This window comes from Equus quagga, chromosome 3 (assembly GCF_021613505.1).
Source record: "Equus quagga isolate Etosha38 chromosome 3, UCLA_HA_Equagga_1.0, whole genome shotgun sequence".
In the NCBI taxonomy this organism is placed as follows: Eukaryota; Metazoa; Chordata; class Mammalia; order Perissodactyla; family Equidae; genus Equus; species Equus quagga.
The window spans coordinates 13967801-13992433 of NC_060269.1; the positions used below are offsets into that span (position 1 = coordinate 13967801).

The following is a 24633-nucleotide window of genomic DNA, read 5'->3' on the forward strand; positions in this document are numbered from 1 at the left end:
TACCCCAAACACACACTGCCTTTCGTTTCATGTAACTATTCCTTTTTTTTCTCAGTGGGAGATATCTTTTGCCTTGGGGCTGTTTGTCAGAGAATGCAAAGGGAAAAATAGCCCCTGTTTAGCCTTTGAATTTCAAAATAGACTCTCCAAACGCTAGAGACCACCTTGAAAACCAAAGCTTTGAATTGCAAGAGCTGGTGTTTCTAAAAATAATACATTAAAAAAATTTTTCTTAAAGACTAATTCCTTTTGTGCAATTTATTTTGAAATGGATTGATGGATGAAAAGAGGGATAGGTGGATGGATAGATATGTGGCAAACAAGCAGAGGAAAACATTAATGGTAAAATCTAGGTGGTGGGTGTATGGGTGTGCATCACAAATCTTTTCAACTTTGCTATATATATATTTGAAATTTTCATGATAAAATGTTTGAGAAAAAATCAGAATCAAGGCATAAAAACTTATACCATAAACAACTGATAGAAAAGAGGGTAGCTGAATTTATTCCTTACCTCTTCCACAACCTCTCTCCTTTAGAAGAGCAGGTAAAGGTTTGATGGCCTGAGAGAAAATGAGAAAAGCCTCAGGGAAAAAGAGTATTTGAACATCCTGAGTCCTTGTAAGGAAACTGAGCCCTACTCCGCCACTGCTGGGGACTCATCCATCATCTATGGAACTGCCCAGACTGAACATGGAAGAGCAGAGGGAGTTTCAACCTCATCCCCGGGGTTAAGTGTGGGGAAGGGGCATGTCTTGAAGAGAATTTCTCCATGCCACCGTGGTACACAGCTGAGACCTGTGGATGTCTAGTTAGAGAGGTTCTGAGATAGCTAAACCTCAAAGTGGTGTGGAACAGGCCAGAAATTTCCTATGTTCCTGAGAAGGATGCCAAGGTGGTTAACAGAGGTTAAATAGATTTAAGGAGGCTTCACCATCAAATTGAGGAGGATGCAGTATTTACCACATGGCCTGAGGTCAGGAGACAGGATGAGTGACCTGGAAGCTTCAGTGATTGCCAGTAAGGATATAGGCCAATGAAAAGACCATAAGGAGAAGATTACATCAATGCCAATGGCAGTGTGAGGTGGTAGATTATTGTAGCCCAGATGCCTTTACCCTAAAGTTGCCAGAAAAATACAGGACATCCAGATAAATTTGAATTTTTGATACAGTGAATTTTTTTTTTATATAAGTATGTCCCAAGCAATATTAAGTTGTTGATCTGAAATTCAGACTTAACTGGGCATCCTGTATTTTTACCTGCCACATCTGGCAACCCTACTTCACCTGGGTTTCTTCACAAAATCTGCTTCACAGACCCTAGCTGCTGTTATGGGAGAAGGAGAGAGAGCAGAGAATTCCTGAGTATGACTGCATGGAAAATATAAATTGCCTGAGAAAACACTGAAGTGACAGAGATTTCCTGCAATCAATAGATTCGATTATCTTTTAAGTGTCAACATGGGGGTCCTAGACTGAAACGAAATTCAGTTTAGAAAACAAAGAAAAATCACAATGTAGCACACATGAATTCTGTGGTGTGAAACTTTTCATCTGCTTCAATTTGAACTTTATGACCACTCTGTGAGCTTGTTAGGAGAGGCAGCTTTGATGTTAGCAACGATTAAGTTGAAATTCAGAGATGCTAAGTGACAGACATGCCCAAGTGTCATGACGAGCGAGTGGCTGAACCCATGCCAGAACTCACTTACTCCCCCTGGCTTATTCCCCACAAAGAACCTTTCACCTATGCGGGCAGATATGAGTAACACAGCTAAAAATTATTGGATAAAGCATCATTTACTCGTTTGATGCAGGAGCCTGAGCCATTAAGGAATATAATTCAGGAGAGTTTCAAGGGGACTGAGCTTTCCTGAGGGCTAGATATGAGCTGATTCGACCTCCGAGGTCACACCCGGACAAAATCGTACCAAGCCCTACCACTATTTGCCTAGAGACTCTACTCCCAATGACTCGTGGTCAGAAAAGAGAAATTGAGCCTTTAAAAACGTTCTCTTCTCTGCAAGGACAATAATCTCTGATCACTCAGTATCGATGCAGATCACTTTGCTTTTCTCTTGTACTTTGCCATGTGCTGACCTTTCCTTCCTTCATGTGTGCCTTCTTATAATAACTATTCATGGATTATGGATTGGGATTGGGTTCTGTGCTAAGTACTAGGATATAAAGATGAGCCAAACCAGACATGTGTTTCTTGTATTTTCTGCCTTTTGAGTATAAAATCCGAAGATTCGAGGGGACTACTCCATTGATGATAAAATCCTTTCTGCGTCATTTCTCCTGAGGGGTTAACTTAGGTACCTCGGGTGAAAGAGACCACTTCCTTCCTGAGGCAATACATTTCAGCATCGTATCCATGGATTTAGATATGTTTAAATAACAAAAGATTATAACTATGCATGATAATTAAGAAAGAGCGTGTGCAAATAAAGATGATGTAGGAATAACAGAGGCCTATGGTGAGGACTCAGTGGAAACAGGTGATACAAAGAGTGTATATCAGCAGTGTTTTGTCTGAAAACAAGCCTGATTCAAAAGAAAATCTCTCAATGTGCTAACTTGAAAAATTGCAAAGATTTGCTAACTGAGTCTTAATGATTTAAAGAAAATTTATTTTAAAAAGTAAACCTTCCTCACTGGAGAAAAAAAAATAATTGATCTCATTTTTGGCTATTTATCTGGAATCCCATAGAAAAAGCTCTTTATCAAGTCTCATTCTCCCTACAAGTACAAGATAAGGTAAACAGAGTCTTAAAATACTTTCATCTAGAAGGTAGACATTAGAAAGATATGAGCATTCTTCAGTGAGAGCTGACAGTGCCCATTTTGCCAGTACTTTCCCACACCCATTAGAGAAATTGTTTCCGACCAAACTGGAAATGGGAAGGCTTGCTTGAGAAAGAAGTCTTATAGAGGCATCAGATTCCAAAACCCAGCTTGGGTTTGGAAGTCCTTATCAGAGATTCACATGCTGTCACAAAGATAAACACATCAAGAACGTGAAGAGCACATTTGCTAAACAACTCTTATGAACATATTATTCATAATATCTCCCAAGGCAAATATTTTGCTTCCTTAATATTGTCACGAGTTTACAAATTTCTTAACCCAGAGGCTTATGTTATTCTTCTTCTTGCATAATAAAGAAGACATAGCTAAAGCTTTTTCAAGTTTACCTTCAAGCCATACGAGTCTGGGAGAAGACAGTCAAAGGCAGAGTAACAATTCCAAAAGTAAGCATAACACCTTTGACTTCAAGTGCCTGTTCAGTAGAAACCTTGAGACTCTGAATCCTCTTTCTGCTCTGTACAGACTCCTGGATGCCTTATATTCTTTTAATCAGTTAAAATTATAAAACCAATTATGATTTCCACCCAGTTGTCGCTCTTCACTTCGAGACTCGGTGGCTTCCTCTTCCAAGCCCTGCATAGTGTTGTCATGCTGCGCCACCCAGATGACCTGAACTGAAGCTGCCTTTCAATGAAGCAGAAGGAATCTTCTTCCTCCTACTGCTTACATCTTCCGAAGGACAACCTGCACTTTCCAGTTTTCTGTGAATCCTCTCTTGTGGAACTTGGGGCAAGTCCTCCTAGCAATGGAACAAGCAATCTTTGAGTACGAAAGAAAGTGTTCTACTCAAAAGTGTCCCTCGCTTATCAACCAAGAGGGAGCCTCAGTTTACTGCATCGTTTCTTCGATGCTGTAGACGTCCTTCTGTCCAACAAGTGGATGTCTCTCAAAAGTTAGTTGTTATCTTTCTTCTTTTTTGAGTTAATTCTTGTGTTTTAGAGGGCAATTTTAGCTTACAGACTTGTGTGTCTGTTTTCCTGTGGTATCTGATGGTATACCTTATAAAATAGAGTTCAAGTTGGGCATACTCAGCAAGATCTCCGTACCTGGAAATATACCTGGTATTCACGGATAGTGGAAGCCCTTTAAGATCCTTGTAATGTATAGAAGGAAGAATATGTCATAGATTAGCAATGCGATCAACACTGCTGATATACTGGTGATATCTTGGCCAACACAACCTGGCCCCTTTACCCACTAATTTTTAGAATGAGGAGACTAAAAATAAGTAGCTGAACTTATAAATAAGAGAAAGATAACAGCTCTTTTAAAGGGCTTCACCCAGGTTGCCAACTGTGATCTTCAAACTCCACAAGTGGAGGCAGCTGAGCCAAAATAGGCCTTCTCGTTGGCTGAGAACTTGCAGGCAGAGCTTTTTTAGCCAATTATTCAAATGCTTCCTAATGAAGAGTGAACAGATCCTTACACAATAAAGCAACATTTTTTTCTAACAGAAAAAAAAAATAACATTCCACAGTTACTGAAATTAGATAATGGAATTCAAAGTGGAAACCAGTAGTTGTATGAGAAAAATATTAAAGAAAATTTTCATGCTGAAGCTAATCCTACTAGTATTATAATAGTGATAATGATAATAATGATGGTGATGATAATAAATAGCATTGTGTTTGTTTAGCCCTTTATACTTACAAAGTGCTTTTACATTTTCACTCACTTTATATTTGCAACCCATTTGTTGATGAGAAATCATCATCAAGATGAGGAAACAAGATTTTGGTAATCAAAAGTTCATGTTGGGGGCCGGATCAGCAACGTAGCGGTTAAGGTCGCACGTTCCGCTTCGGTGGCTGGGAGTTCACCGGTTCGGATCCTGGGTGCAGACATGGCACCACTCAGCTAAGCCATGCTGTGGTAGGTGTCTCACATAGGAAGTAGAGGAAGATGGGCACAGCCGTTAGCTCGGGGCCAGTCTTCCTCAGCAAAAAGAGAAAGATTGGCAGCAGATGTTAGCTCAGGGCTGATCTTCCTCAAAAAAGAAAAAAATATCATGTTGACCAAGAATAGCCAGCTTAGCTTTCAAAAAAGAGAAATAAGGAAAGGGAAACTAGATCTTTTTTATTTTTAACACTGTGGTTACAGAAAACCTGTGTCAATTTACTGTAGTTTGCAAGAAGTTTTCCCTTCATAATCTTTCAGTGTCATAAGTTCATATTACTCTCTGAATCATCTAAAGCATTTTGCCAAGGCTTTTTACCTTGGAAAGAATTTCCAGATCTAGAATTTGTCCTCAGTTGCTGGGAAATCCTACCTCAATTCGTACCAAAGTTATTAAAAGCCAATTTCGGGTACTGCTTCTTATTTAAAATCAGGAAAACAAAATAGAGTACAAAGATAAGACAAGATTCTTAAGCAAATTCAATTCTGGTGGATCTGCTTAAAACTGGGACACCTTTTCTTTTCATTCCCAAGGTGCAGCCTTGTTTCCAAGCGTTACTGGAAATGTATTCATCCAAAAAATACATTTCAAGCCTCCTATCACTTTCTTTTGTATTTGAAGACATATGATTACAGGGTCATAAATTAACGTTCACATACTAATTTTCTCGTAGTGTTAGGGCCACGTCTTGGTTTAGTGTAACCTCCATTTGACACTCGTTTCAGAATCTGAATGTTATTCTCACTTTCGCAATTATTTTTTCTTTGCCTACAAGATCTTCAATACCCTTTGTTCCCCAACTTTCTACTTCAACTCTCTCAGAGTATTAAAGTACGCTTTCATACGGATGGAGTTCCTCATGTTCATCAATAATATTTTCCTGTTTTCTCAAAGCAGTGAGTCAGTCTGTTCATTTTCTCTTGTAGTAGTTTTCCTCTTTGCTTTCTTGGCAAAGGTAGTTGAGCAAAAAGGGAACTTGACTTATGTCTCAGGCCTTTTCATTAAATCATATCTCTTTTTTTCAGCTGCGCTCTTCCCATGTCATAAAGTCATAAAGAAATTCATTTCCTGCTCCTGGAAAGGAAGTCTACCTTACTGTTCTTGTGCTTACTTCATTCAGCGGGAAAACGAGACGCCCTCCACAGTCCCTCTGTCATTGGCTCACCCTTGTCTTACCCCAAAAGAAATTTTCTTCTACTTTTTTCAGTTCTATCAATATCTCAGTGAGAATGTGAAAGTTTTTTTGTTTTGCAAGTAGGATTTCCTTCTGCAGAGTGCTATTATGTAAATAGTAATTCAGTAGAGATTCCAGCTGGAAACTAAGCTGTGTTTACTTAGGGGATCAAATATTTAAAGATACCTTCAGACAACAATTGAGGAGGATATGCAAGAAGTCTATTGGGATGAAGAGAGACTCCCAGAGGTTGTGTCTGGGAAAGAAAGGAAAGGCACAGTGGCTTGATCCAAGGGTGATGCTTTAAGTCCAGAGAGGAGGGGTTGCTTGGAAAACAGCATCACTTCTGATACCAGCTGAGCTCTGGCTCAGTCACCAAATGACTCTTGTGTGAGGGAGGGGGAATTAAGAGCAGGAAGTATAGGGCAATGGTTCGAGTCAGCCTCACAGAACCTGTTACCCCATCTGTAGAAGGGTAAGGATTAAATAGGCTAATGTATAGAAACGCTTTGCAAAGTGCTGGCCCACAGTAGTCACTCAATAAATGGTAGCTAAAACCCAAACCATGGGAAACTGAAAAGACTGTTACACATATCTCTAGCAAACACTGGATGTATAAGGTAGCATTGGGGGTCTCTGTAGCCACAACTGGAAAAGAGAAAAATCTCTCCACTGAAGTGCAGAGAACAATAGTGTTTAGTTGCATCTGGGGTTCTGGAGGACATATCCCATACTGAGCATACTTGGGGCAGGGGGTGGTACCACAACAGTGTTCCTATGACTGGTACAGCTGACATCTAGAAGCAGGAGTGAAGTGTGTGCTTGTGACAACCATTGACAGTCAATAATTTTAGAGACCGGAATGGACAAGACCAAATAGTGGTTTCCACACAAGAGATGAGAGACTGGGGGAGTATACATTTGCTATTCCCCTGTAGACTGTGAGAATTATTTGTGGAGGGATTCTAGAGATAAGTTGATTGTAAATCTACCTTTACCATGGCTCATGAAATCAAGCACATTATTTAACCCTGGTGCTTTTTAGAAAAATCCATGTTGTGATACTTTAAACATTAATGTGACATTTTAAACCCCCTCCTCAAGAAGTCCATGACTAGTGGGGAAGGCAGATCTATACATAAATGATTACAAAACCAAGATGAAAAAGCCTATGAATGAGGCATAAAGAAAGCAAAGGTTTAGGACAGAGCAAGGAAGTGGCTTGAGAAACTCTGTGGGACTAGAAAGCATGGTTAAAGATACCATGAAAGGTTTGAGTTGGCAAAAAAGATAGTTCATCCAGTGGGCAAGGAGGCAAAGTTTTCAGTAAAGAATAAAGAGCATGTGAAAAGATATAGCACATGAAACTGCATGGCCTGTTAAAGGATTATGTGATGGCTAGGACATAAGGTTCATTTGGAGAAGTGGTATAATATATAGAAGACAGCATGACATTGTAAGAAAAATATGCACCAGCTTAGCTTCCTATCTTGAGACTAGAACTTTACAACTTTATGAATTTAGGTAACATTCAACAATTTCTGGGAACCTTAATTTCCTCATCTGAAAAATGAAGATAAAGATAGCTATATTTAAGTATTGTTGCAGATATCGAACATAATATAAAATATTTACCTCCTTACCTGTTATGGCAGGTTTCCAACAAATATTAGATCCTAATGTTTTGTTTTAAATGTAGGCAGGGGCTAGATCACAGAGGATTTTATATAATAAGCCAAGGCATTTGGACTTTATGACACAGGTAAAGGAAATCTACTTTTAAGTTTTAAGTACTTTGACATTAGCAAGATCTATGTTGGTAAATATGAATTAGTGTGTAGCAAAACTGAAGGTCAGCCAGGTAAGCATCTCCTGGGGATAGTCTAGACAAGAGATAACAAAAATCTGAACCATGGTACAGTAGTAAGGATGAAGGAAAAGGAACAAAGTCCAAAGATATTATGAAGGTAAAATAGGCAAGACCCTGAGGGTCCAGGGTGAAGGAAAGATGGCACTATTCTACAAATGGTGCCCCCTGGAGTTGCGCAACGTGGTAGCCCTAGGGGAATACAAGATTATGTTCAAATTTGGATGACTGGGTGAATAATGGTAATGGTCTATTAACCAATGTAGGAAATGTAGAGGGGGAAAACTAATCAGATTTAGCAGGAAAGATATTGAATTCACTTTTGAAAATGCTGAGTGAAATTGACATGCGTGTAGAAAAGAACTCCACGTTTAGTAAGTAGATGTGTCTGCAGTCATCAGCATGTATTTTGTAGTTTATTGAGCCAATGACTATGTAAAGATCTCTGGATAACACTAATATAACACAAGCAGATCATGTAAGACAAGCCAATGAAGTTGAGTGAGAAGGAAACATCAGAGAAAAAAGTTGGGAGGAGGTTTTGAGGGATTAATTTTATAGATGTTAAAGGAAAAAGACATCTTAAGAAAGTTAAATTAGTGAATAATGTCAAACGCAAATGAGAGGACAAGTGAAAAATCAGATGCAAAATGACCGTTGGATTTATCAAGGTAGAGCTTATTAGTGGTGTGATAAGGGGCTGGAAATTCTTGGATGCCACGTTCAATAAGCTTGGCTATGATGTGTCAGAGTGAGTTAGAACATTACCCATGAAATAACTTGGGATCTTAAATATATTTAAAAGTGCAGGAGAATTGAGCATATTTTAAGCTGGTGATAGGTGATGGAGATATTGAAGACAGGGGTGCTCAAACGCTATTTAGTGATTGGTCTTATCATGAAGTAGTAGCTTTCAAACTCAACTCCATCCTCACTGCTACTCAGCAGCTCTCTTCTGTCTCTCTGTCTCCCAATGGCCATTTCATATCTTCCCCAATTTCCTTAAACACAGGATCTCACCTCTTACCTTCCCGTTCTCTATACAGGTCTTTACTTCACACTTTACAAGGAAAATTAAAAAATCAGCCAGGAACCTGCTCTCCTTTGTCTGGATGTGTGGAGTGTAGAAAACAAGTAAATTTCATCATGGAAGTGGTAGGAGAAGGAGTATCTTAAAGAGAGATACAAGTGTCAGTTAAATCCCCACAATAGAGGGAACTAATTACCAAGAGGATGGCAATGAGGATGTCACAGAGGTCTTTACCATATAAGGAGGAACCCAGAAGGCAAAAAGAACAGAATCAGGAGAGAAGTCAATCACGAGCAAAGGAGTCTTAGGGGCAAACCAGAGACTACAAGGGTCAGGGTACTGGAGAGGATCAAAATTCCCATCACTGAATTGCTTTCTGAGATTAGACAAGAAGCCCACTAAAGAAAAGCATATGTATCCATGAAGGGAGAAAGTCCTAACTGGGGTTTAGATGTATATGTATGAGAATTGGAAACCTGGATGAGAAGAGAAAAAAGAAGGGGAGATAGAAGCCTTCCTGGGCTCCTAAGCTTTAGCAGATACTCATTTCTAACTTTGAAAATAAATACTACTTTTTCAGGAAGAAGTGAGTTTCTAAACAGGAAAAAGTGCACAGAACACACGCAATACTCTTTGTTTATTAAAGAAATGAAAGAAAGAGCTACAGGAGTATCCACAACATATTATTAAGTGAAAAAAGGTAGGTTTAACAAAACAGGGTGTGTGCATACGTGTGTGTGTGTGTGTGTGTGTGACAGAAAGAGAAACACAGAGAGACTAGAAATGCCGAAAGATGCTCTCTACGGGGCGGGGGAGCCTAGAGAGAATTTCAGAGGCAGATCTTTGTTTATGAAGGCCTGAGGTTTATACAATCCTGGGGCCTCCTTTAAGAGAAAAAGATACAAATTCATGAATGCAAATTAGGTACAAAAATAATATTTGTTTAGGGGATCCAAGCTTCATTAGCTCCACAGTAAATCTGTCTCTACAGGATTTTGTAGTTTTCTCTGTGCTTAGTATAACTTATCCACAATGAGCACGAATTCCTTTAGAAGTAAGAAACCAAAGTAGAAGTTATGTAAATTTGTTTATGTGAGCCATGCTCTCAAACTTACATTCGATTTTTTTGAAATGATCAATAGAGACAGTTTCTAATCAGGAAGGCCACAGAGCTTAAGAGTTTATGTTGTCATTTATGATGCATTTCTAGAAAGTCATTCACAAAATTCCCAGCTCGGGCTTACCCTTGAACTTTATTTGCTTACATAAAGCATCATAGACAAATATCCTGAATCAAGAGGAAATTCAAAGTCGAACTCCTTTAATCAGGAAAGTCTCATTTCTTCTTTAAAAAACGGACATGAGTTGTACTGATTTTAGTAACCCGGTGTAAGTAGGTTTACATAAATTGGGCTATTTCCTCCCCGCAAAAAAAGTAGTGTCGCTGTATTACACATTCTTTCTAATAGCAGGGGCTCCTCCGCGCCTTCCTGTGGTCGCAGTCGCCTGTATCACACTTTAAACTGGAGACAGCTTCTGCCCAAGGGTTTCTTTAGTAACAGGAAGTGACTGTGTGAAAGAAGTTTTATGCTGGTGCGCTTTATCCTCTTAGCCATCAAGGAAGTACGTTACCGTAAATGATCTGGGGACTGTCCCCATAAATTCTTCTTGGTGAACACACTTTTGAAGGCTGTTTTGAGAAAAAGTAGAAAGAACGCGTTTTCTTACCTTCGGAGAACACGAATTTCTGTGACTCTGCATGGCCGCTTTCAGATCAGGAGAGGCGTTCCTCTCAATCAGATCGCAGATTTTATCGTCCAGCTCCATGCTTTCACATCTGCCCAGGGGGACATGGGAATGTCACATTTTACAAAGGTAATTAAAAGGTATTTAAGGGTACAGTGAGTTTGTAAATGACATGGAGGTGTTATTTGGGTACAATACCCCTCTGAAATCTCCAGATGGCTAATCTCATTTTGTATTCATTAGTTCATGCCACAAGAGCACTTTAAAGATATTAGAGTTTAATTTTCCCTTACTTGAACATTTATACAGAGCGATAAGTAAGAACAGACAATTTCAGGGATTTTTGCAGTGTGATACAATGACCAGAATTGAGCACTCACAGTGAGCCAGGTGACTTACATCCATTTTCTTATTCAGTGGGCACAACAGTCCATTAAAGTGGTCCTCTTCACTTGCATTTTACAGGTGAGTAAACCTGAGCTTGGTAAGTTAACTAATTTACTAATTAATGTGAAGTCAAACTGCAAAACATTAGCAGGGCCAAGATCAAACTCAGATCTGTGGAATTCTATAACCTGTCTCTTGTTCGCACGCATGTGTGTGTATGTGTTTTTTTCCTCCACTTTTATTGAGAAATAATTGACATATATCACTGTACCAGCTTCAAGTGCATAGCATGATAGTTTAATTTACATATATAGTGAAATGATTAGCACAGTAGGTTTAGTTAACATCCATCATCTCACATAGATACAATAAAAAGAAAAGAAAAATTTCTCCTTGTGATGGGAACTCTTAGGAACTACTCTCTTAACAACTTTCCTATACATCACAGCAGTGTTAGCTGTAGTCACCATGCTGTACGTTATGTCCCTAGTACTTATTTACCTTATAACTGGAAAGTGGTACGTTTTGACCCCTTTCTCCAATTCACCCTCTTCCCTACCTCTTGCTTCAGGTAACCACAAATCTGATCTCTTTTTCTATGAGTTTGGTGTTTGTTTTAGCTTCCACATATAAGTGGTATCATACAGTATTTGTCTTTCTCTGTCTGACTTATTTCACTTAACATAGTGAATTCAAAGTCCATCCACGTTGTTGCATATGGTAGGATTTCCTTTTTTTTTATGGCTGAATGATATTCCATTGTGTGTACATATATCACAATGTCTTTCTCCATTCGTTCATTGATGGACACTTAGGTGGTTTCCATGCCTTGGCAATTGTAAATAATACTATATAGTCTATCTCTTAACCATTTTTGCTGTCTGTCTTCAATTAACCTGAGAACAAATCCCTAAGCAATTGTTTGCCATCAAATGGAAATATTACACTAGAGTCAAAGAGTATCTGGAAGCCACCCTAAGGGGAATCTAGTCCAACTGCATCATTTATCTGAGAACCAGAATGAATTGCTCACATCCCATGACCACTAACTGATAACGCCAAGGTTTAAGCCAGATTTTCTGACTCAAGTTCATTTTTCTTTCCCGTTTCACCATGGTGGCATGATGGAGAAATTTTCTCAGTAAAAATACAATTCACAAGAAAAACGCATTCATTGTGTGACTTTTCTGTACATAATTTTTGGCCTGCCTTGTTATTTCCCATCCCAAAAAATAACCCCTTGGACTGGGATAGAAGGTCTTTCAGGAGTACTTCTCAAAGTTGTCTCCAAATAAAATCAACATATAGGTGGAAGACCCAATGGTATGCCCGTGTGGCAGAGGCTGCTTGGGTTGTCTGCCCAGCCACTACCTTCTTTGAGAGTGACTCCCAGGAGTAGGCTGTGACAGCCATGCTTGTTGATGCCACTTGACATCACTTCCTTGGTTATAACTGATTGGACCAAGAGTAAACAACGGATCCTGGCTTGGCCAATGAGATTCTCCTCTGTGTGCAGAGGGAGCTGGGAATGAAGCAGATGGGTAGGGAAATGCAGACAGTCTTGATAATCTTGACAATCTTCTTGTTCTGAACAAGTCCTTTCTGAGGCATAGCTGCCTTCCTACCCCTACATTGTGTGAACCACCGTATGCCTTTCTAATGAATGATCTCGTTTTTTTATAAGCTAGCTTTGCTTGGTTTCTGTTATTTGTAATATAAAATCCCTAACTAATACACTTTGACCTTCATATTTATATTTATGCTTTTGTTCAGGCTCTGAAGTATCTGTACCTCATGTCCCACGTATTATGCCACTGGAAGTTACAAGCTACTGGGTCTGCAGTAAATCCTTCATGGTTCAAAAGGTTGCATTTGGAGAGCGATGAGTCTGGACTATCTTCAAGGTTTCCCACAATCCTCTGAGAAGAGTCGCAAAATTTCTTTAATAACTGACCCAAACCCTTCAAATTAATTAGATTCTCAAGTAGGACTAGAATTGGACTGGACTAAATGTTAAGCCCCTGAGGCAGTTTTCTGACCAATTTAGAACCCGACTCGCCTGCCAACAGGTCACAGTACTTTCTGGTACTACATTCCTCTGTGGCTTTGTTTCTGAGCTCATCTTCTCCTCCCCTCCTCCCTGCTTTTTGATTCCAGGCACACTTGCCGCATCTCAGTTTACAGAACATGCCAAGCGTGATTCCCACTCCAGGGTCTTGGTGTCTGCTGTTACCTCCCAAAGACTTGCTCGCCCATGCCACTCAGGTCCTGTCTCAAATGTCACTTTATCAAGTAAGTCTCTGACTAACTTACATGAAATAGCTTTCTCACAGCCATCACTACTGTCCCTTAATTCTGTTTTATTTTCTTCTTAGAATTTTTTAATATTTTGATTTCTTATTTGTTTACTGTTCTCCCCTTCCCCCATATAGGCCCCATATATGTGCCATAAAAGAAGGAGGACATTTGTCTGTTTTTATTCACTGCTCTGTCCCTTGACATATAGTATGACCTCAATAAATATTTGTTATTGAATAAATGTGACTCCATGATGAAGTTTAACTCAAAACATTAGCTCAAATCTAACCATTAAATTAGAAGCTTATTTAAAATGAGGGCAAATAACCTCAAACTCGTAGGACTGATGAAGTTGGGACGCAAAACATTAAGCAAGGAAACATTAACAGCGACTTTGGAATGGATGTTTGAGCTCAGTTATTACTGCCCTCAGCCTGCTTTGTTCTTTTATACTTGAATTATGTGTGTTTTTCAATATTCAACAATAATTCATCGAGTATCCACCATTGCAGGGTACTAATAGCCACACGCGGTGATGGTTCTTGAACTGTTCCAACGTTCGTGGTGAATCTGCTTAGAGGCCAATAGCCACTCTTGTCTTTTCCGTTTGGACAAGTGAGGGAAGGTTATTCCTCAGAGTTGGGGAGTGCTCCCTCCCTTGAGAGCGGGGCTAGGCACATGTCCCTAGAACGATGGCCAAAAAGGAAGGGGCCTTCATGGGAGGGAGGAGTCCTGGACTAGGTGCAGAGTGAGCCTCAGTGTGGTGACCACAGTTTGGTGACTTTGGCCACTACAGAAAGAGGAGAAATATCAGCAAAGAGGAAGAGAACCATGTGGTGGTGATTAGAGGTGGGAAGCTTCTGGTCACAGCTATGGAGATGGTGGGTCTCAGTGTTGACCACGGTGTCAGGGACAGGGCTCGAGCCCTCAGGAACCCAGCTGGGAACTGAAATGATGCAGGAGGGGTGGAACTCCAGATTACACCTCTCTTAGGTCTTGTGCTCACTTTCTCTTCTCATTGCCATTGTTATAGCCATTGTCCTGTCACTATAGTGAGTTTGCCTCAGAACTTGCATCTGAAACCTCTGAAAAAGAAGCATTGAGATGCAGTAGAAAGTAGCAAATGAGCTTTTAGAGTTGAACATAACAGTGGGACCTAAGATAAGTCCCTTAATCTCTATGAACCCTATTGGCCTGGTTTATAAAAAGATGAAATGATGTTATATTGTGAGGCTGTGAGTAGGATTAGTGATAACATATGTACAATCGTCAGCACAGGGCCAGGCATGCAGTGGGTGCTCAATAATTGATACCACTGTTACTATTCTGAGGGTTTGGCACAGTTACCAAATGTTCCAACAAATGAGTTTGGAGAGTAGGAACATGAATTTAGCATTATTGCTGAAAAGAAAAATAATTCAAAAAGCACAAAAGAAATTTCAGTTTGGTTCAAAAAATAATCAAAAAGTTTAATCACACCTGGGATAAAAGACAGCCGGGCCACCTACTTGGGTTTTATAACATTCTTAGCAAATCTTTAAGATTATTCTTTAATATAAGAATTTAGTGGATGAAAATAATTTTACATTCTATTTTTAATTAGTGAAATTCATTATATTTCGTGAATTTCAATTGGTCTTAGATTTATTTTATAAAAGGAAATGGTATTTGTCAAGGTTTATTTCTTTACTATAAAGCTCAAAATTCTGACAATTGAGAGGCAGAATTCAAGTTTGTAAATTGTGCTTTTCTCCTTAGATCACTAAATAATTGCATGCAACATCGTTATATCCTTAACATAACATTGTGACCCAAGGTTTGGAGTAAAGAAAGAAAAACACTCTACCAAACTTTTAAACACGAGTAGGACAATCCTACACAACCTTGCATTAGTTTTACTAGGATGTATTAACCTCGCCTTGGGATCTGTTCCTTGATTCTACTCAGATGATTAGGTGAAGGTTATGGCTCCAATGATCTATGCTCTGGGCCCTACCCCTTAATCATCTCTATTTTTCAGATAAGAAGCTTGAACCTCAGTGAGGTCAAGTACATTTTCCTAAGGTCACATGAATTATAAGGGGCAGGGTAAGAATGCTCTCTGAAGCCCGTGACTCTACCATTGGGCTAATAGTCATTTTAGGAATTGTCAATACATTAGGACCACAGAGGGCTATGTCATTCCCAAAAATTGGGTTCAGGTTTTCCACTTTGATTGGCATTTCTGCTTTGGTTCCAAAGAAAATAATCTATTGGCGCCTGCAACTGAAATATAGCTGACTTACAAAGTCAGGTGTTAGGAGAGGCCTGGGAGGCACGCTATGAGGATCAGGTGTTTCACCCCTGGTCTGTCCTTTATGTGGCTCCTTATTTTTCTAAGTTGTGAGTTCTTGATCAGGGACTGGGATGGGTTCAGGGGGCCCATGAGTCATCCCAAACGAAATTAAATACAAAATAACATATGTGTTATATGCTCATTGTTCCTTTCTGAAGAAAGTGTCTATAGTTTTTATCAAGTTCTTGACCTCCCCAAAAAGCTAAAAATCACTGACCCAACTTAAGTTAGTGTCATCTGTGACTACTTTAAAGATTTTATTTTTCCTTTTTCTCCCCAAAGCCCCCGTGGTACATAGTTGTATATTTTAGTTGTGGGTCCTTCTAGTTGTGGCATATGGGGTGCCACCTCAGCATGGCTTGACAAGTGGTGCTATGTCTGTGCCCAGGATCCGAACCGGCGGATCCCTGGGCCGCTGAAGCGGTGCGCATGAACTCAATCACTCAGCCACTGGGCCAGCCCTATGACTACTTTAAAATCAAATCTCATTGTAGTTTTCTTTGTTTAAGAGTACACTTTAATTTTAATTTTTTTTTTTTTACCTTGGAAGAACTATGAAAATTCAGAAATGACTCTTTGAATCAAGCACTATTACTAAAATCTTTATTTAGGGTAGCCTCCTTACTAAATTGCTAGTGAACAGAGAGTTATAGAGGCAATGCTATGAGGCCAAGAGTTCTCCAAGATGAAGGCAACAGAATTCAAAGAAATCCAGAAATCTCTGATTGACCCTTGGCTTATTTATTGCTTATTTTAAACTCATGTGGATATAAATCTCCTTCCTTACTATCCCTCCTTCCTACCCTTCACTCACAAGAATAGGTCAACATAGGAAGTAAATAGAAATGATATTAATATGAATTAGATTTTACCAACAGGATGGTAGGTTAAGCCAATGGAACAATGAAGGTTATTTAAAATAGTTTTCCCTAAGTTATATATGATGTGTGAGCTGTTTTCCTGAGACTACCATTGGGAAGCAATGGTCTGCCCAGCAACCCAATGAGCAGCTGAGAGAAGAGGGAATGAGGTGAATGGGTTTCAGGTATGTTTGGAGCCTCCGACTTTTATTATGTATTCAAGGGTCGCCAGGACAGAAGCCTCCAAAAAATTATCCAATAAGACATATAGCATGTCTTTGAATGTCGTTGCTTAATAGGTTTATCCAAGGATTATTTATTTAAATTTTACTATTTGATTAGAACTTAGACACTGTTAATTTGTAGAATCCTCTGTAGCAGAAAAGATGATCTCAAAGCTTATGGTTTACTGCCTTGTGGGGCATTGACCAATTTTGTATCTAATCTAACCATATCCTTCTAACATTCCTTTATCAAATTGCCTGTAAATACCCAGCTCTTTAAATGCTCTTTGAATGAGGCTTCTTATCTTTCTGGATACCTCATTAATTAATGAGTTGAATTAAAACCTTCTTATTTTATATTTGTATGAGAGTCATGTTTTAACTTTTTGTGTATTGTACATTAACACTGCTGGATATCTGTATTTAAGACCATTGAACTTCCAGTTGCTGATAATGACTCATGGTGAGCATGCAACCCCAAACCACCAGACTTGGTTTATATGGTTACAAGCTATGGTTGCCTCATCAGTATTGGCAAGTAGTGTAAATTCCTGAAGAAAAGAATTACACTCAATAGGCAAAACAGATAACCACAATCTTGGAAATAACCTGAAGATCATGTAATTCATCTCCTGCATTTAGAAGACAGAGAAATGAGGCTCAGAGGGATTCAATGACAGATAGCCAAGTCAGGGCAAAAATTAAGGACACTTGCGTTCTTCCTTCCTCAAATGTCCACAATTTCCTCCCAGCCTGCTGCCAAGGTCTCATTTTATGCTTTGATCTTATGTCATAAGCCAAGTCTTTTTAGGAAAGATTCTGGAGAACAAAGCACATTTTCAAATATAAGACAAGGAAAAATCAGTAGCAGGTTCTTCTCTAATGGACATGCTTCTAGATGTTCAAAGACGAGGAATTGTAACCTTTGGTGACCTGAAATGAGAAGTATTGTCTGAAAAACTATAATCAAGCTATAATTTTTAGGTTTTACTTTTTGTTATTATGATTAGTTCTCTGAGTATGCTCCTGGCTATTTTGGTGAGAAACAAGTTACTCAATAAAGAAATTACTCTGTGCATTAGATCAATAAGTCATGGTGTCTTAATTATTTTAGTAATTGGGAACTTTAACAGTTGTGACCTAAGAAGATGGTGGAAAAGAAAAGATTTGCTCACAGAATTTTCAAAGTTGCATTGGCTTTGGGAAGAATGAATATCTCTAGAGTTTAATCCAAGGCTATGTGGTTTAATAATTTAGATATGTGTCTAAAAATGGTCTTGGCATGTCTGAAATGAAAGCCCAGAGAATGGGAGCTATTTCTTATAAACATGGTCTCTGTTATTGCCCACAGTCCACATTCTTGGCAGGATCCCTGTTTATTTCCTCTCAGCTCGTGTGATGTGCCAGGTCGCTGAACTGCCGCTGCACACCCCAGCCACCCCTCTCGTGGCTGCGCCCAGGAGGAACATGCGGGTGGAGGAGCCAGATTGGGGCAGAGATGCTGCAGGTGCTGTTCAGGCTGTGAAAGGTTACCAGTGAGCAAAGTTCTGTAGAAACCACATCCTCCTACAGCTATCCTCCTGAGATGGGTTTGGCCTCCTTATTGGAACGGTTCTGCTCAGGTGAAGCAAGGGCAGAGAGACAGAGAAAGGATATAGCGTCTAGGAACACACACTGTTTCGACAGAAAATATTCTGATACAGGCATACCCTGACCTTTTTGCCTAGCTAAATGTTAGTCATCCTACAGTTCTCATCTTAAATATGGAAGGGAAACTGAACCCTTGATTGCATGAGATGTTCCAACTATGTATTTCCATAGCAACCCGTATTTCCCCATTACACAGCTTATTACACTTAATTGTAATTGCGTGTTTACTTGTATGTATTCTCCATTAGATTATAAACCCCTGGAGTGAAGAACAGGTTTAGCATGCTTATCATTGTATCTCCAGAGCCTCTCAGTGATCATTAAATACTTGACAAGAGAACAAATAGTCAAGAACAACTAGCTTTGAGGTCAATAAGGACACAAGGTGTCTGAAGGAGGAGAAGCTTATAATAAACAGGAGGGTGTAGGTTGCTCCTCTGTCCTCTTCAGATGCATTCTCTCCATGGTATTTCTTCCTTCCTCTTCTCAATACATCTGCCTCTGGGAAAAGGAGCCTACAAGGCTGAACAGCTTCGTGTATCGTAACAGGGGACACATCTTTCTGCTACAAGCCATAGGGTTTCAGGCATCAAGAAGCAGGGGTCTGGGGGTATTTCGGATTTAAGAAGTTCTCCCCAGTTCCCTGGAATTAAACCTATAGTCGGGTTGATACTTGAGAAGAAATATAAATAAGGATAAAGCCTTATCCAAAGGCAGGTATTAAGCACGATTCTCTTCTAAGGAGCTCTCTGAGTTTTTATTAAGAGAAAAATGACACCATATTAGATCTCATGGACAGGCTGAGCCCAGAAGACCAAGGTATGATAAGATGTGAGTTTCTCTACTCCAGGGAGCAGGGACCCTAGTAGAAAAAAAGGAGAAAAATAAAGTCGTGCAAACTGGTTCCTCTCCCACCGTTTATTACAACGACACCAAATGCCCCCTCTGACAGGGATACGGGAAGGACATAGCTTGGTAGCTTTATGGGTCAATAGGGGTAGATTTCTTGATGTTTTTGTTATTATTATTGTTTTATTATGGCATCATCAAGGTTGATTTTTATTTAAAATTTCATTCTCTTGAAGAAGCAGAGACAATAAAAAGTGAATAATCTTAAAGATTGAGGTGATAGGAAACCTAGTTCCTTACCAGCATTATGAACAGGTTAAACCCCTACTTTTAGGTTGAGAAAATCTTGGCAGTTACTCTAGCGTTTGTATCACCTGATTAAGGCTTTTGCACCATTGTTCTTCAGTGCAAATATACTCAGATTGATTTATTGATGAACATCTGGAAGAAAGCAAAATTAAACTAGCCATGCATGTACAGAAAAGTTGTATATTTTGTTGTTAATGTTGAAGGGTGGCAGAATATGCCACCCCAAAATATGCCACCTCAGCATCAGGATTATTTTGAGCTAAAGGCACTTAAAAAACAGCAGATGCAAGAGCGCTTTGATCTCCCCTTTTTCTTCCTGAAAACAGGAGAGAAAATTGCATGTGGAAGATGCCCTCCCTATACTAGGAGAAAAGAAACATTCTTTTCATCCAGGACGGGAGGTTAAGACCAAGAGAATTCTGCACAAACAGACCTTGTTAAAATAATTCGCATCTTCCTTTAGCCTCCCCATATATTTTACTTTTCCACAAAAACTTCTCTTTGTTCAACCCAGTTCAAAAGCATTTAGGTTTTGCCACTTCTTTGGGTCTTTATTTGCATATGAGGGCTCCTGTGCTGCAGAAAACCTAAGTGAGTATGCTTTTCTCTTGTTAAGCTTTCTTTCATGACAGAGCCTCAGCAGAGACCTAAAGTGGGTGAGATTTTCCTCCCCTACAGCGTTACGGAAATAAGTATTTCAGGAGGAACATTAAACTATATGTTTTACCGTGGAGACTATATCAAAAAAGCAAAGTAGTTAAGTTAGATCTGGTATACTCATTTGATATAACCACATTCTTGTGCCAACTATAGTTTTCCTCTAATTTGTCAGAATGTATCTCTCAAATCTCTATTTTACACAATACCAAGTTGCAACGTTGTTTAGGAAGATTAGAAGACTAAATTTTGAATCATGTCCAATAATCATAATATTTAATATTTTTCGTAGTGTCTTATTGTTATTTATTGACTATGTACTTAGGTAAAAATTATCATCAAATAACAAAACAATATCATCTTAAAAGTATTCTCTTAACACAAGTCAATATTGTTAAAGCTGAATTTCATTTCATCAGAACAAATATTTGAAAGAACTTTTTTTAAGGAACAGCCATTGGTAAAATAATTTTATTCAAACTCTTTTGAATTATAGAACAGATGGTTAGAAAGAGATGCTTTTAGTAACTATATCTGAGGTATTAAGTAATTTATATAACATATACTTGAGAGTTGTTATAAAAAGTTTATAATAGTAGAAATAGTTTACCTTTCTATTTAATTGATCACTAAATAATATTTATTTAAACTGTATCAGTTTAAATATCAGTTTTTCACATCTGTTCTGGAGGTTCATTTCAATATATGATTATATTTCTTGATTTTAATTCACCAGCAGTTTTCGAGTTTGTGGCAGTTTATACAAAGGTACAGAGCCGAGTTAAGGCTGAGAAGTGAGGCGGGTTGCCAATCTAAATCTACACCTGATTCGTCTGTGGATGTTGAAGAAATAATGGAATAAATTATGAGATACTCCTTCTGCAGGAAATTTTTAGGAGATGTCATAACAGCTTTACTGAAGGTCACAAACCGACCCATAACAATTTAATATCTTTTTTTTTATCTTCCCCTGGCATGTTCCCAGTTCTTTCCTCTAGATGATAAAGTGTGAGACACTTTTTCTCGGATCCTTTGCATTAGTTTTGTTAGAGTGGCACGTAATATGCCAAATCAAATCAGGATCCGTTATTATTACACGTAGTGTAATTCCATGTATTTAATGAGAATTGCTTCTGAAACCTTCTACAGAGAATTGAATATGTTCATTTGCAGTTGGAAATACTGCGTTGATGAGATGCTGCCTCTAGAGGGCACTCTGCATTCAGTTCAGGTAGAAAACAGTCTCTGATGTTGCTCACATTTTCTAAGGTTTTCATTCTGAGTTTTCCAGGACAGAGAGAGAAATGTGTGGTGTATATGTGTGTAATAATTGTAGCTAATATTTTTGTTTTGTTTATTTTAAAACATAATAAAAATTATGTTTATTTTCTAGTTTTTTTTAAGTTGCAGTCATTGTTAATATTTATGTAGTAGACATATCAAATAGTTTTCCTCCTATAGTGTGGTGAGTAGATTTTATTAAAGATTGTAGTAGTCCACATTCATTCATTTTTTTGCCGTGTTCATATGCATGTGAAATGGATAAGCTTGAAATTTCTTTTTGTGCCAGAAATTAGGAAGAAACTGGTTAAATAAGGGACAATTTCAGTATCAAAATAAATAATGAGTGTTTATAGTTCACCAAAAAAATAGGAATTTATTTATTTATCCTTATAAAAAATTTTAAAATAAACATAAATGGGGATAGGAGAAATCTTTTCTTTACATTGGGATGCTTACTAACAAATGCAGAGGAAATTAAGGTATTAGAAAATCACTATTTGGCAGCCATCACAGTAATAATTCAAATAAGAAATATCAGTGGCTGCTAAAACTAGTAGCTGAAGTTGAGGAATGGGCTGTTTACATGACGTCACACGACCTCCCTCCCCCAGTGCTTAGTGAATACTAAAGGAGATACTAAAGAGTAACTTTATGTTGGAGAATCTAGGCAGACTACACCTTAATAAAACGATCAAAGTTAAAGCCACCTGTAATAAGGAAAATCCAAAGTTTGACAATCTGATAGGATGCACTAAAAACCACAGCTTCCCACCTGTGGTACTCCTGCCCAAAATACATATTCTGAATCTAACTATGAGGAAACATTTGGTGAAAGCAAATGGAGAGACAATCTACTGAATATCAGGCGTGTAAACTTCTAAAGTAGCAGGTCACGAAAATCAAGCAAAGACTGGGGAATTTTCCGATTGAAAGTGACTAAAAATTATGAAAACTAAATGCAACTTAGGGCCTGGATTGGGTCCTTTTTTTCTATGAAGGGCATGAACAGGATAATTGGCAAAAAGTTGAAGAGGGTCTGAGGATTAGAAGGCAGTGCTGTATCAATGTTCATTTTCGGGTTTTGACGTAAAGGGGATCAGGAGAGGCCACTCCAAAATACGCCTCTTTGACAGAAGGATTATTTTGAGCTGAAGGCAATTAAGAATCAACAGATACAGGAAAAGTTCTCTGCCCTCCCCTGGTCCGCCTAGAAGCAGGGTATCAATTTCTTTTTGTGAAGTGGCATCAGTTTGGCCCCTCTCCTGTACTAGGATGAGGAGAGTGACTCTTCTCACTGCAGATGGAGAGCCAGCGCCGAGATGAGTCTGCACAAACAAACCTTACTGAAACGGCCCTTATCTTCTATCGATTCCACATAGATTTCCTAGTCACTTCCTTATAATTATCGTCTCTTGAAGCCCAAGCCCTCCTTCCTTTGTTAAGAACGATATACAAACTCTCATGTCTAGCTGTTTCTTTGAGTTTCACTGCTTTCTTGTGAACTCTTGTGCAAGTAAAAATATTAATTAATGTGTATTTCTTATCTCCTGCTAATGATCTTTGCCAGTTAAATTAGCAGGCCCCCAGACACTGAACCTAAGAGGGAAGAGGAAAAGTTTTTCCTCCCTGATAGATGGTTATCTTGTGGTTCCAGAGGAGAATGCGCTTGGTTGTAGGAAACACACACTAAGTCATCCAGCTGTAGCTTATTTCTGAATGGATCTTTGTACACTTCTTAGAAATTTGGGGGGAGTTTCAAATTATCTTAAAATAGAAAAAAAGTACCCAAACACTAAACCTAAAAAATAAAATCTGATTTGATACTTAAATTATCTTAGGTTCAATATAGAAATCATTTTATAAAAATGAAATAAGCATTTCATTGTGTAGCAGAAACTAAGATGCAGACCAATAAGTCTTTGAGATTTGTGAAATTAGTACAAACCAAAACAAAGCAAAGACGATTTTGGGTTTTGTCTTGCCTTTTTAAAAGAATGTGGAGGAAGAGCATTTGTGTGAATCAAATTACTAGATGGTCTGTTCTAGCCCAGGGATTCCAGAAAATGACAGAAGCTATTTGCACTGTAATAATTGAAGCTCTAATAGGAAAAACACAAAATAAACAAAGAAAAACGTCAAACCTTGAATATCTTCACTTTGCTCTGCCATGGCTGGCATTTTGCCTCCCTGTGCACTTATGATAAACATAGAGGCTCTGCTGAAACCATCTCAGATTATAGAGGCTTGCCTTTGGACATGTGGGTTAGTGCTAAAATCCATGCACTATAGAAAAAACCAAAAACTAAGAAAGGCTTTTTTTCTCATTTAATTCAACAAATATTTCTTTAAAACTTCTTTGTTCTAAGGCCCATTAATCTTCAAAATCCACCAAACCCGTGTCCTCATGATTTTGGATGAGATTCCAAAAGAAAAATGTATATAAAAGGGGATTTTTTTTTCTTTTATTAATTACTTTCTTTTAGACAATGATATGACCTTTGATGTCAGAGAACATCACGGGCGTTTAAAATGGATTTTTATCACAGTATTATTTTTAGATACAAAAGCTATAAAAGGAAACTATTATGGCCCTCGTCTGTTTATTTCTGAATATAGAGAGTGATCATTTATTCCTAGGTGAAATGGAAAAAAACACTGGCTCCTCTTTGTTATAAAATATCAAACCAGTGAATTCAGATGGGAATTGTCAAGGGTCATGATTGTGTGAGAAATCAGCAAAGTGAAACAGTTATTTGGTATAAAATTGTGTTTTGTGCTTCATACATCTTTACAGATTGACATAAAAGCCCCTCTAGTATTTGCGTAAGTGTGACTATTCAAAGACTAGAAGAGGGATTCCTGGAACTGAGGGGGTTAGAGCACTTGGCAGCAGAAGCGAGTCTCACATTTACCTGGCACGTCTGAGATCAGGTGGGAAAGGGTACTCTCAGAAGCCCAGGTAGATTTCTACAGTAAAAACAAGGACCAGCAGGGGGGTGAGGTGACAGTGTTTTTATGAGTGATGACAGGATGGATGGGAAACAGTCGCATTCTACTAAGGAAACGGCATTCCTCATCACTCAGCTGTCACTTGAACTATGTACAAACACACAGTCCTGGCCAGGCTAGTCAGAGCAGTGCAGCCTTTCTCGAGCTGGGCACTGCACTGAACACTGTATATGTGTTATCTCGT

The 24633-nt window shown here is 38.6% G+C and overlaps 1 protein-coding gene across 1 annotated transcript in view; it reads right to left on the bottom strand.

The window, feature by feature from the left end:
* TNIP3 (TNFAIP3 interacting protein 3) overlaps positions 1-24633 on the bottom strand; it is a 67991-nt gene that overhangs the window by 39759 nt on the left and 3599 nt on the right. Inside the window, exon 2 of the mRNA XM_046657172.1 lies at positions 10570-10678. Within this exon, the coding sequence (XP_046513128.1) occupies positions 10570-10678 (109 nt within the window). The remainder of the gene's footprint in view (positions 1-10569; positions 10679-24633) is intronic.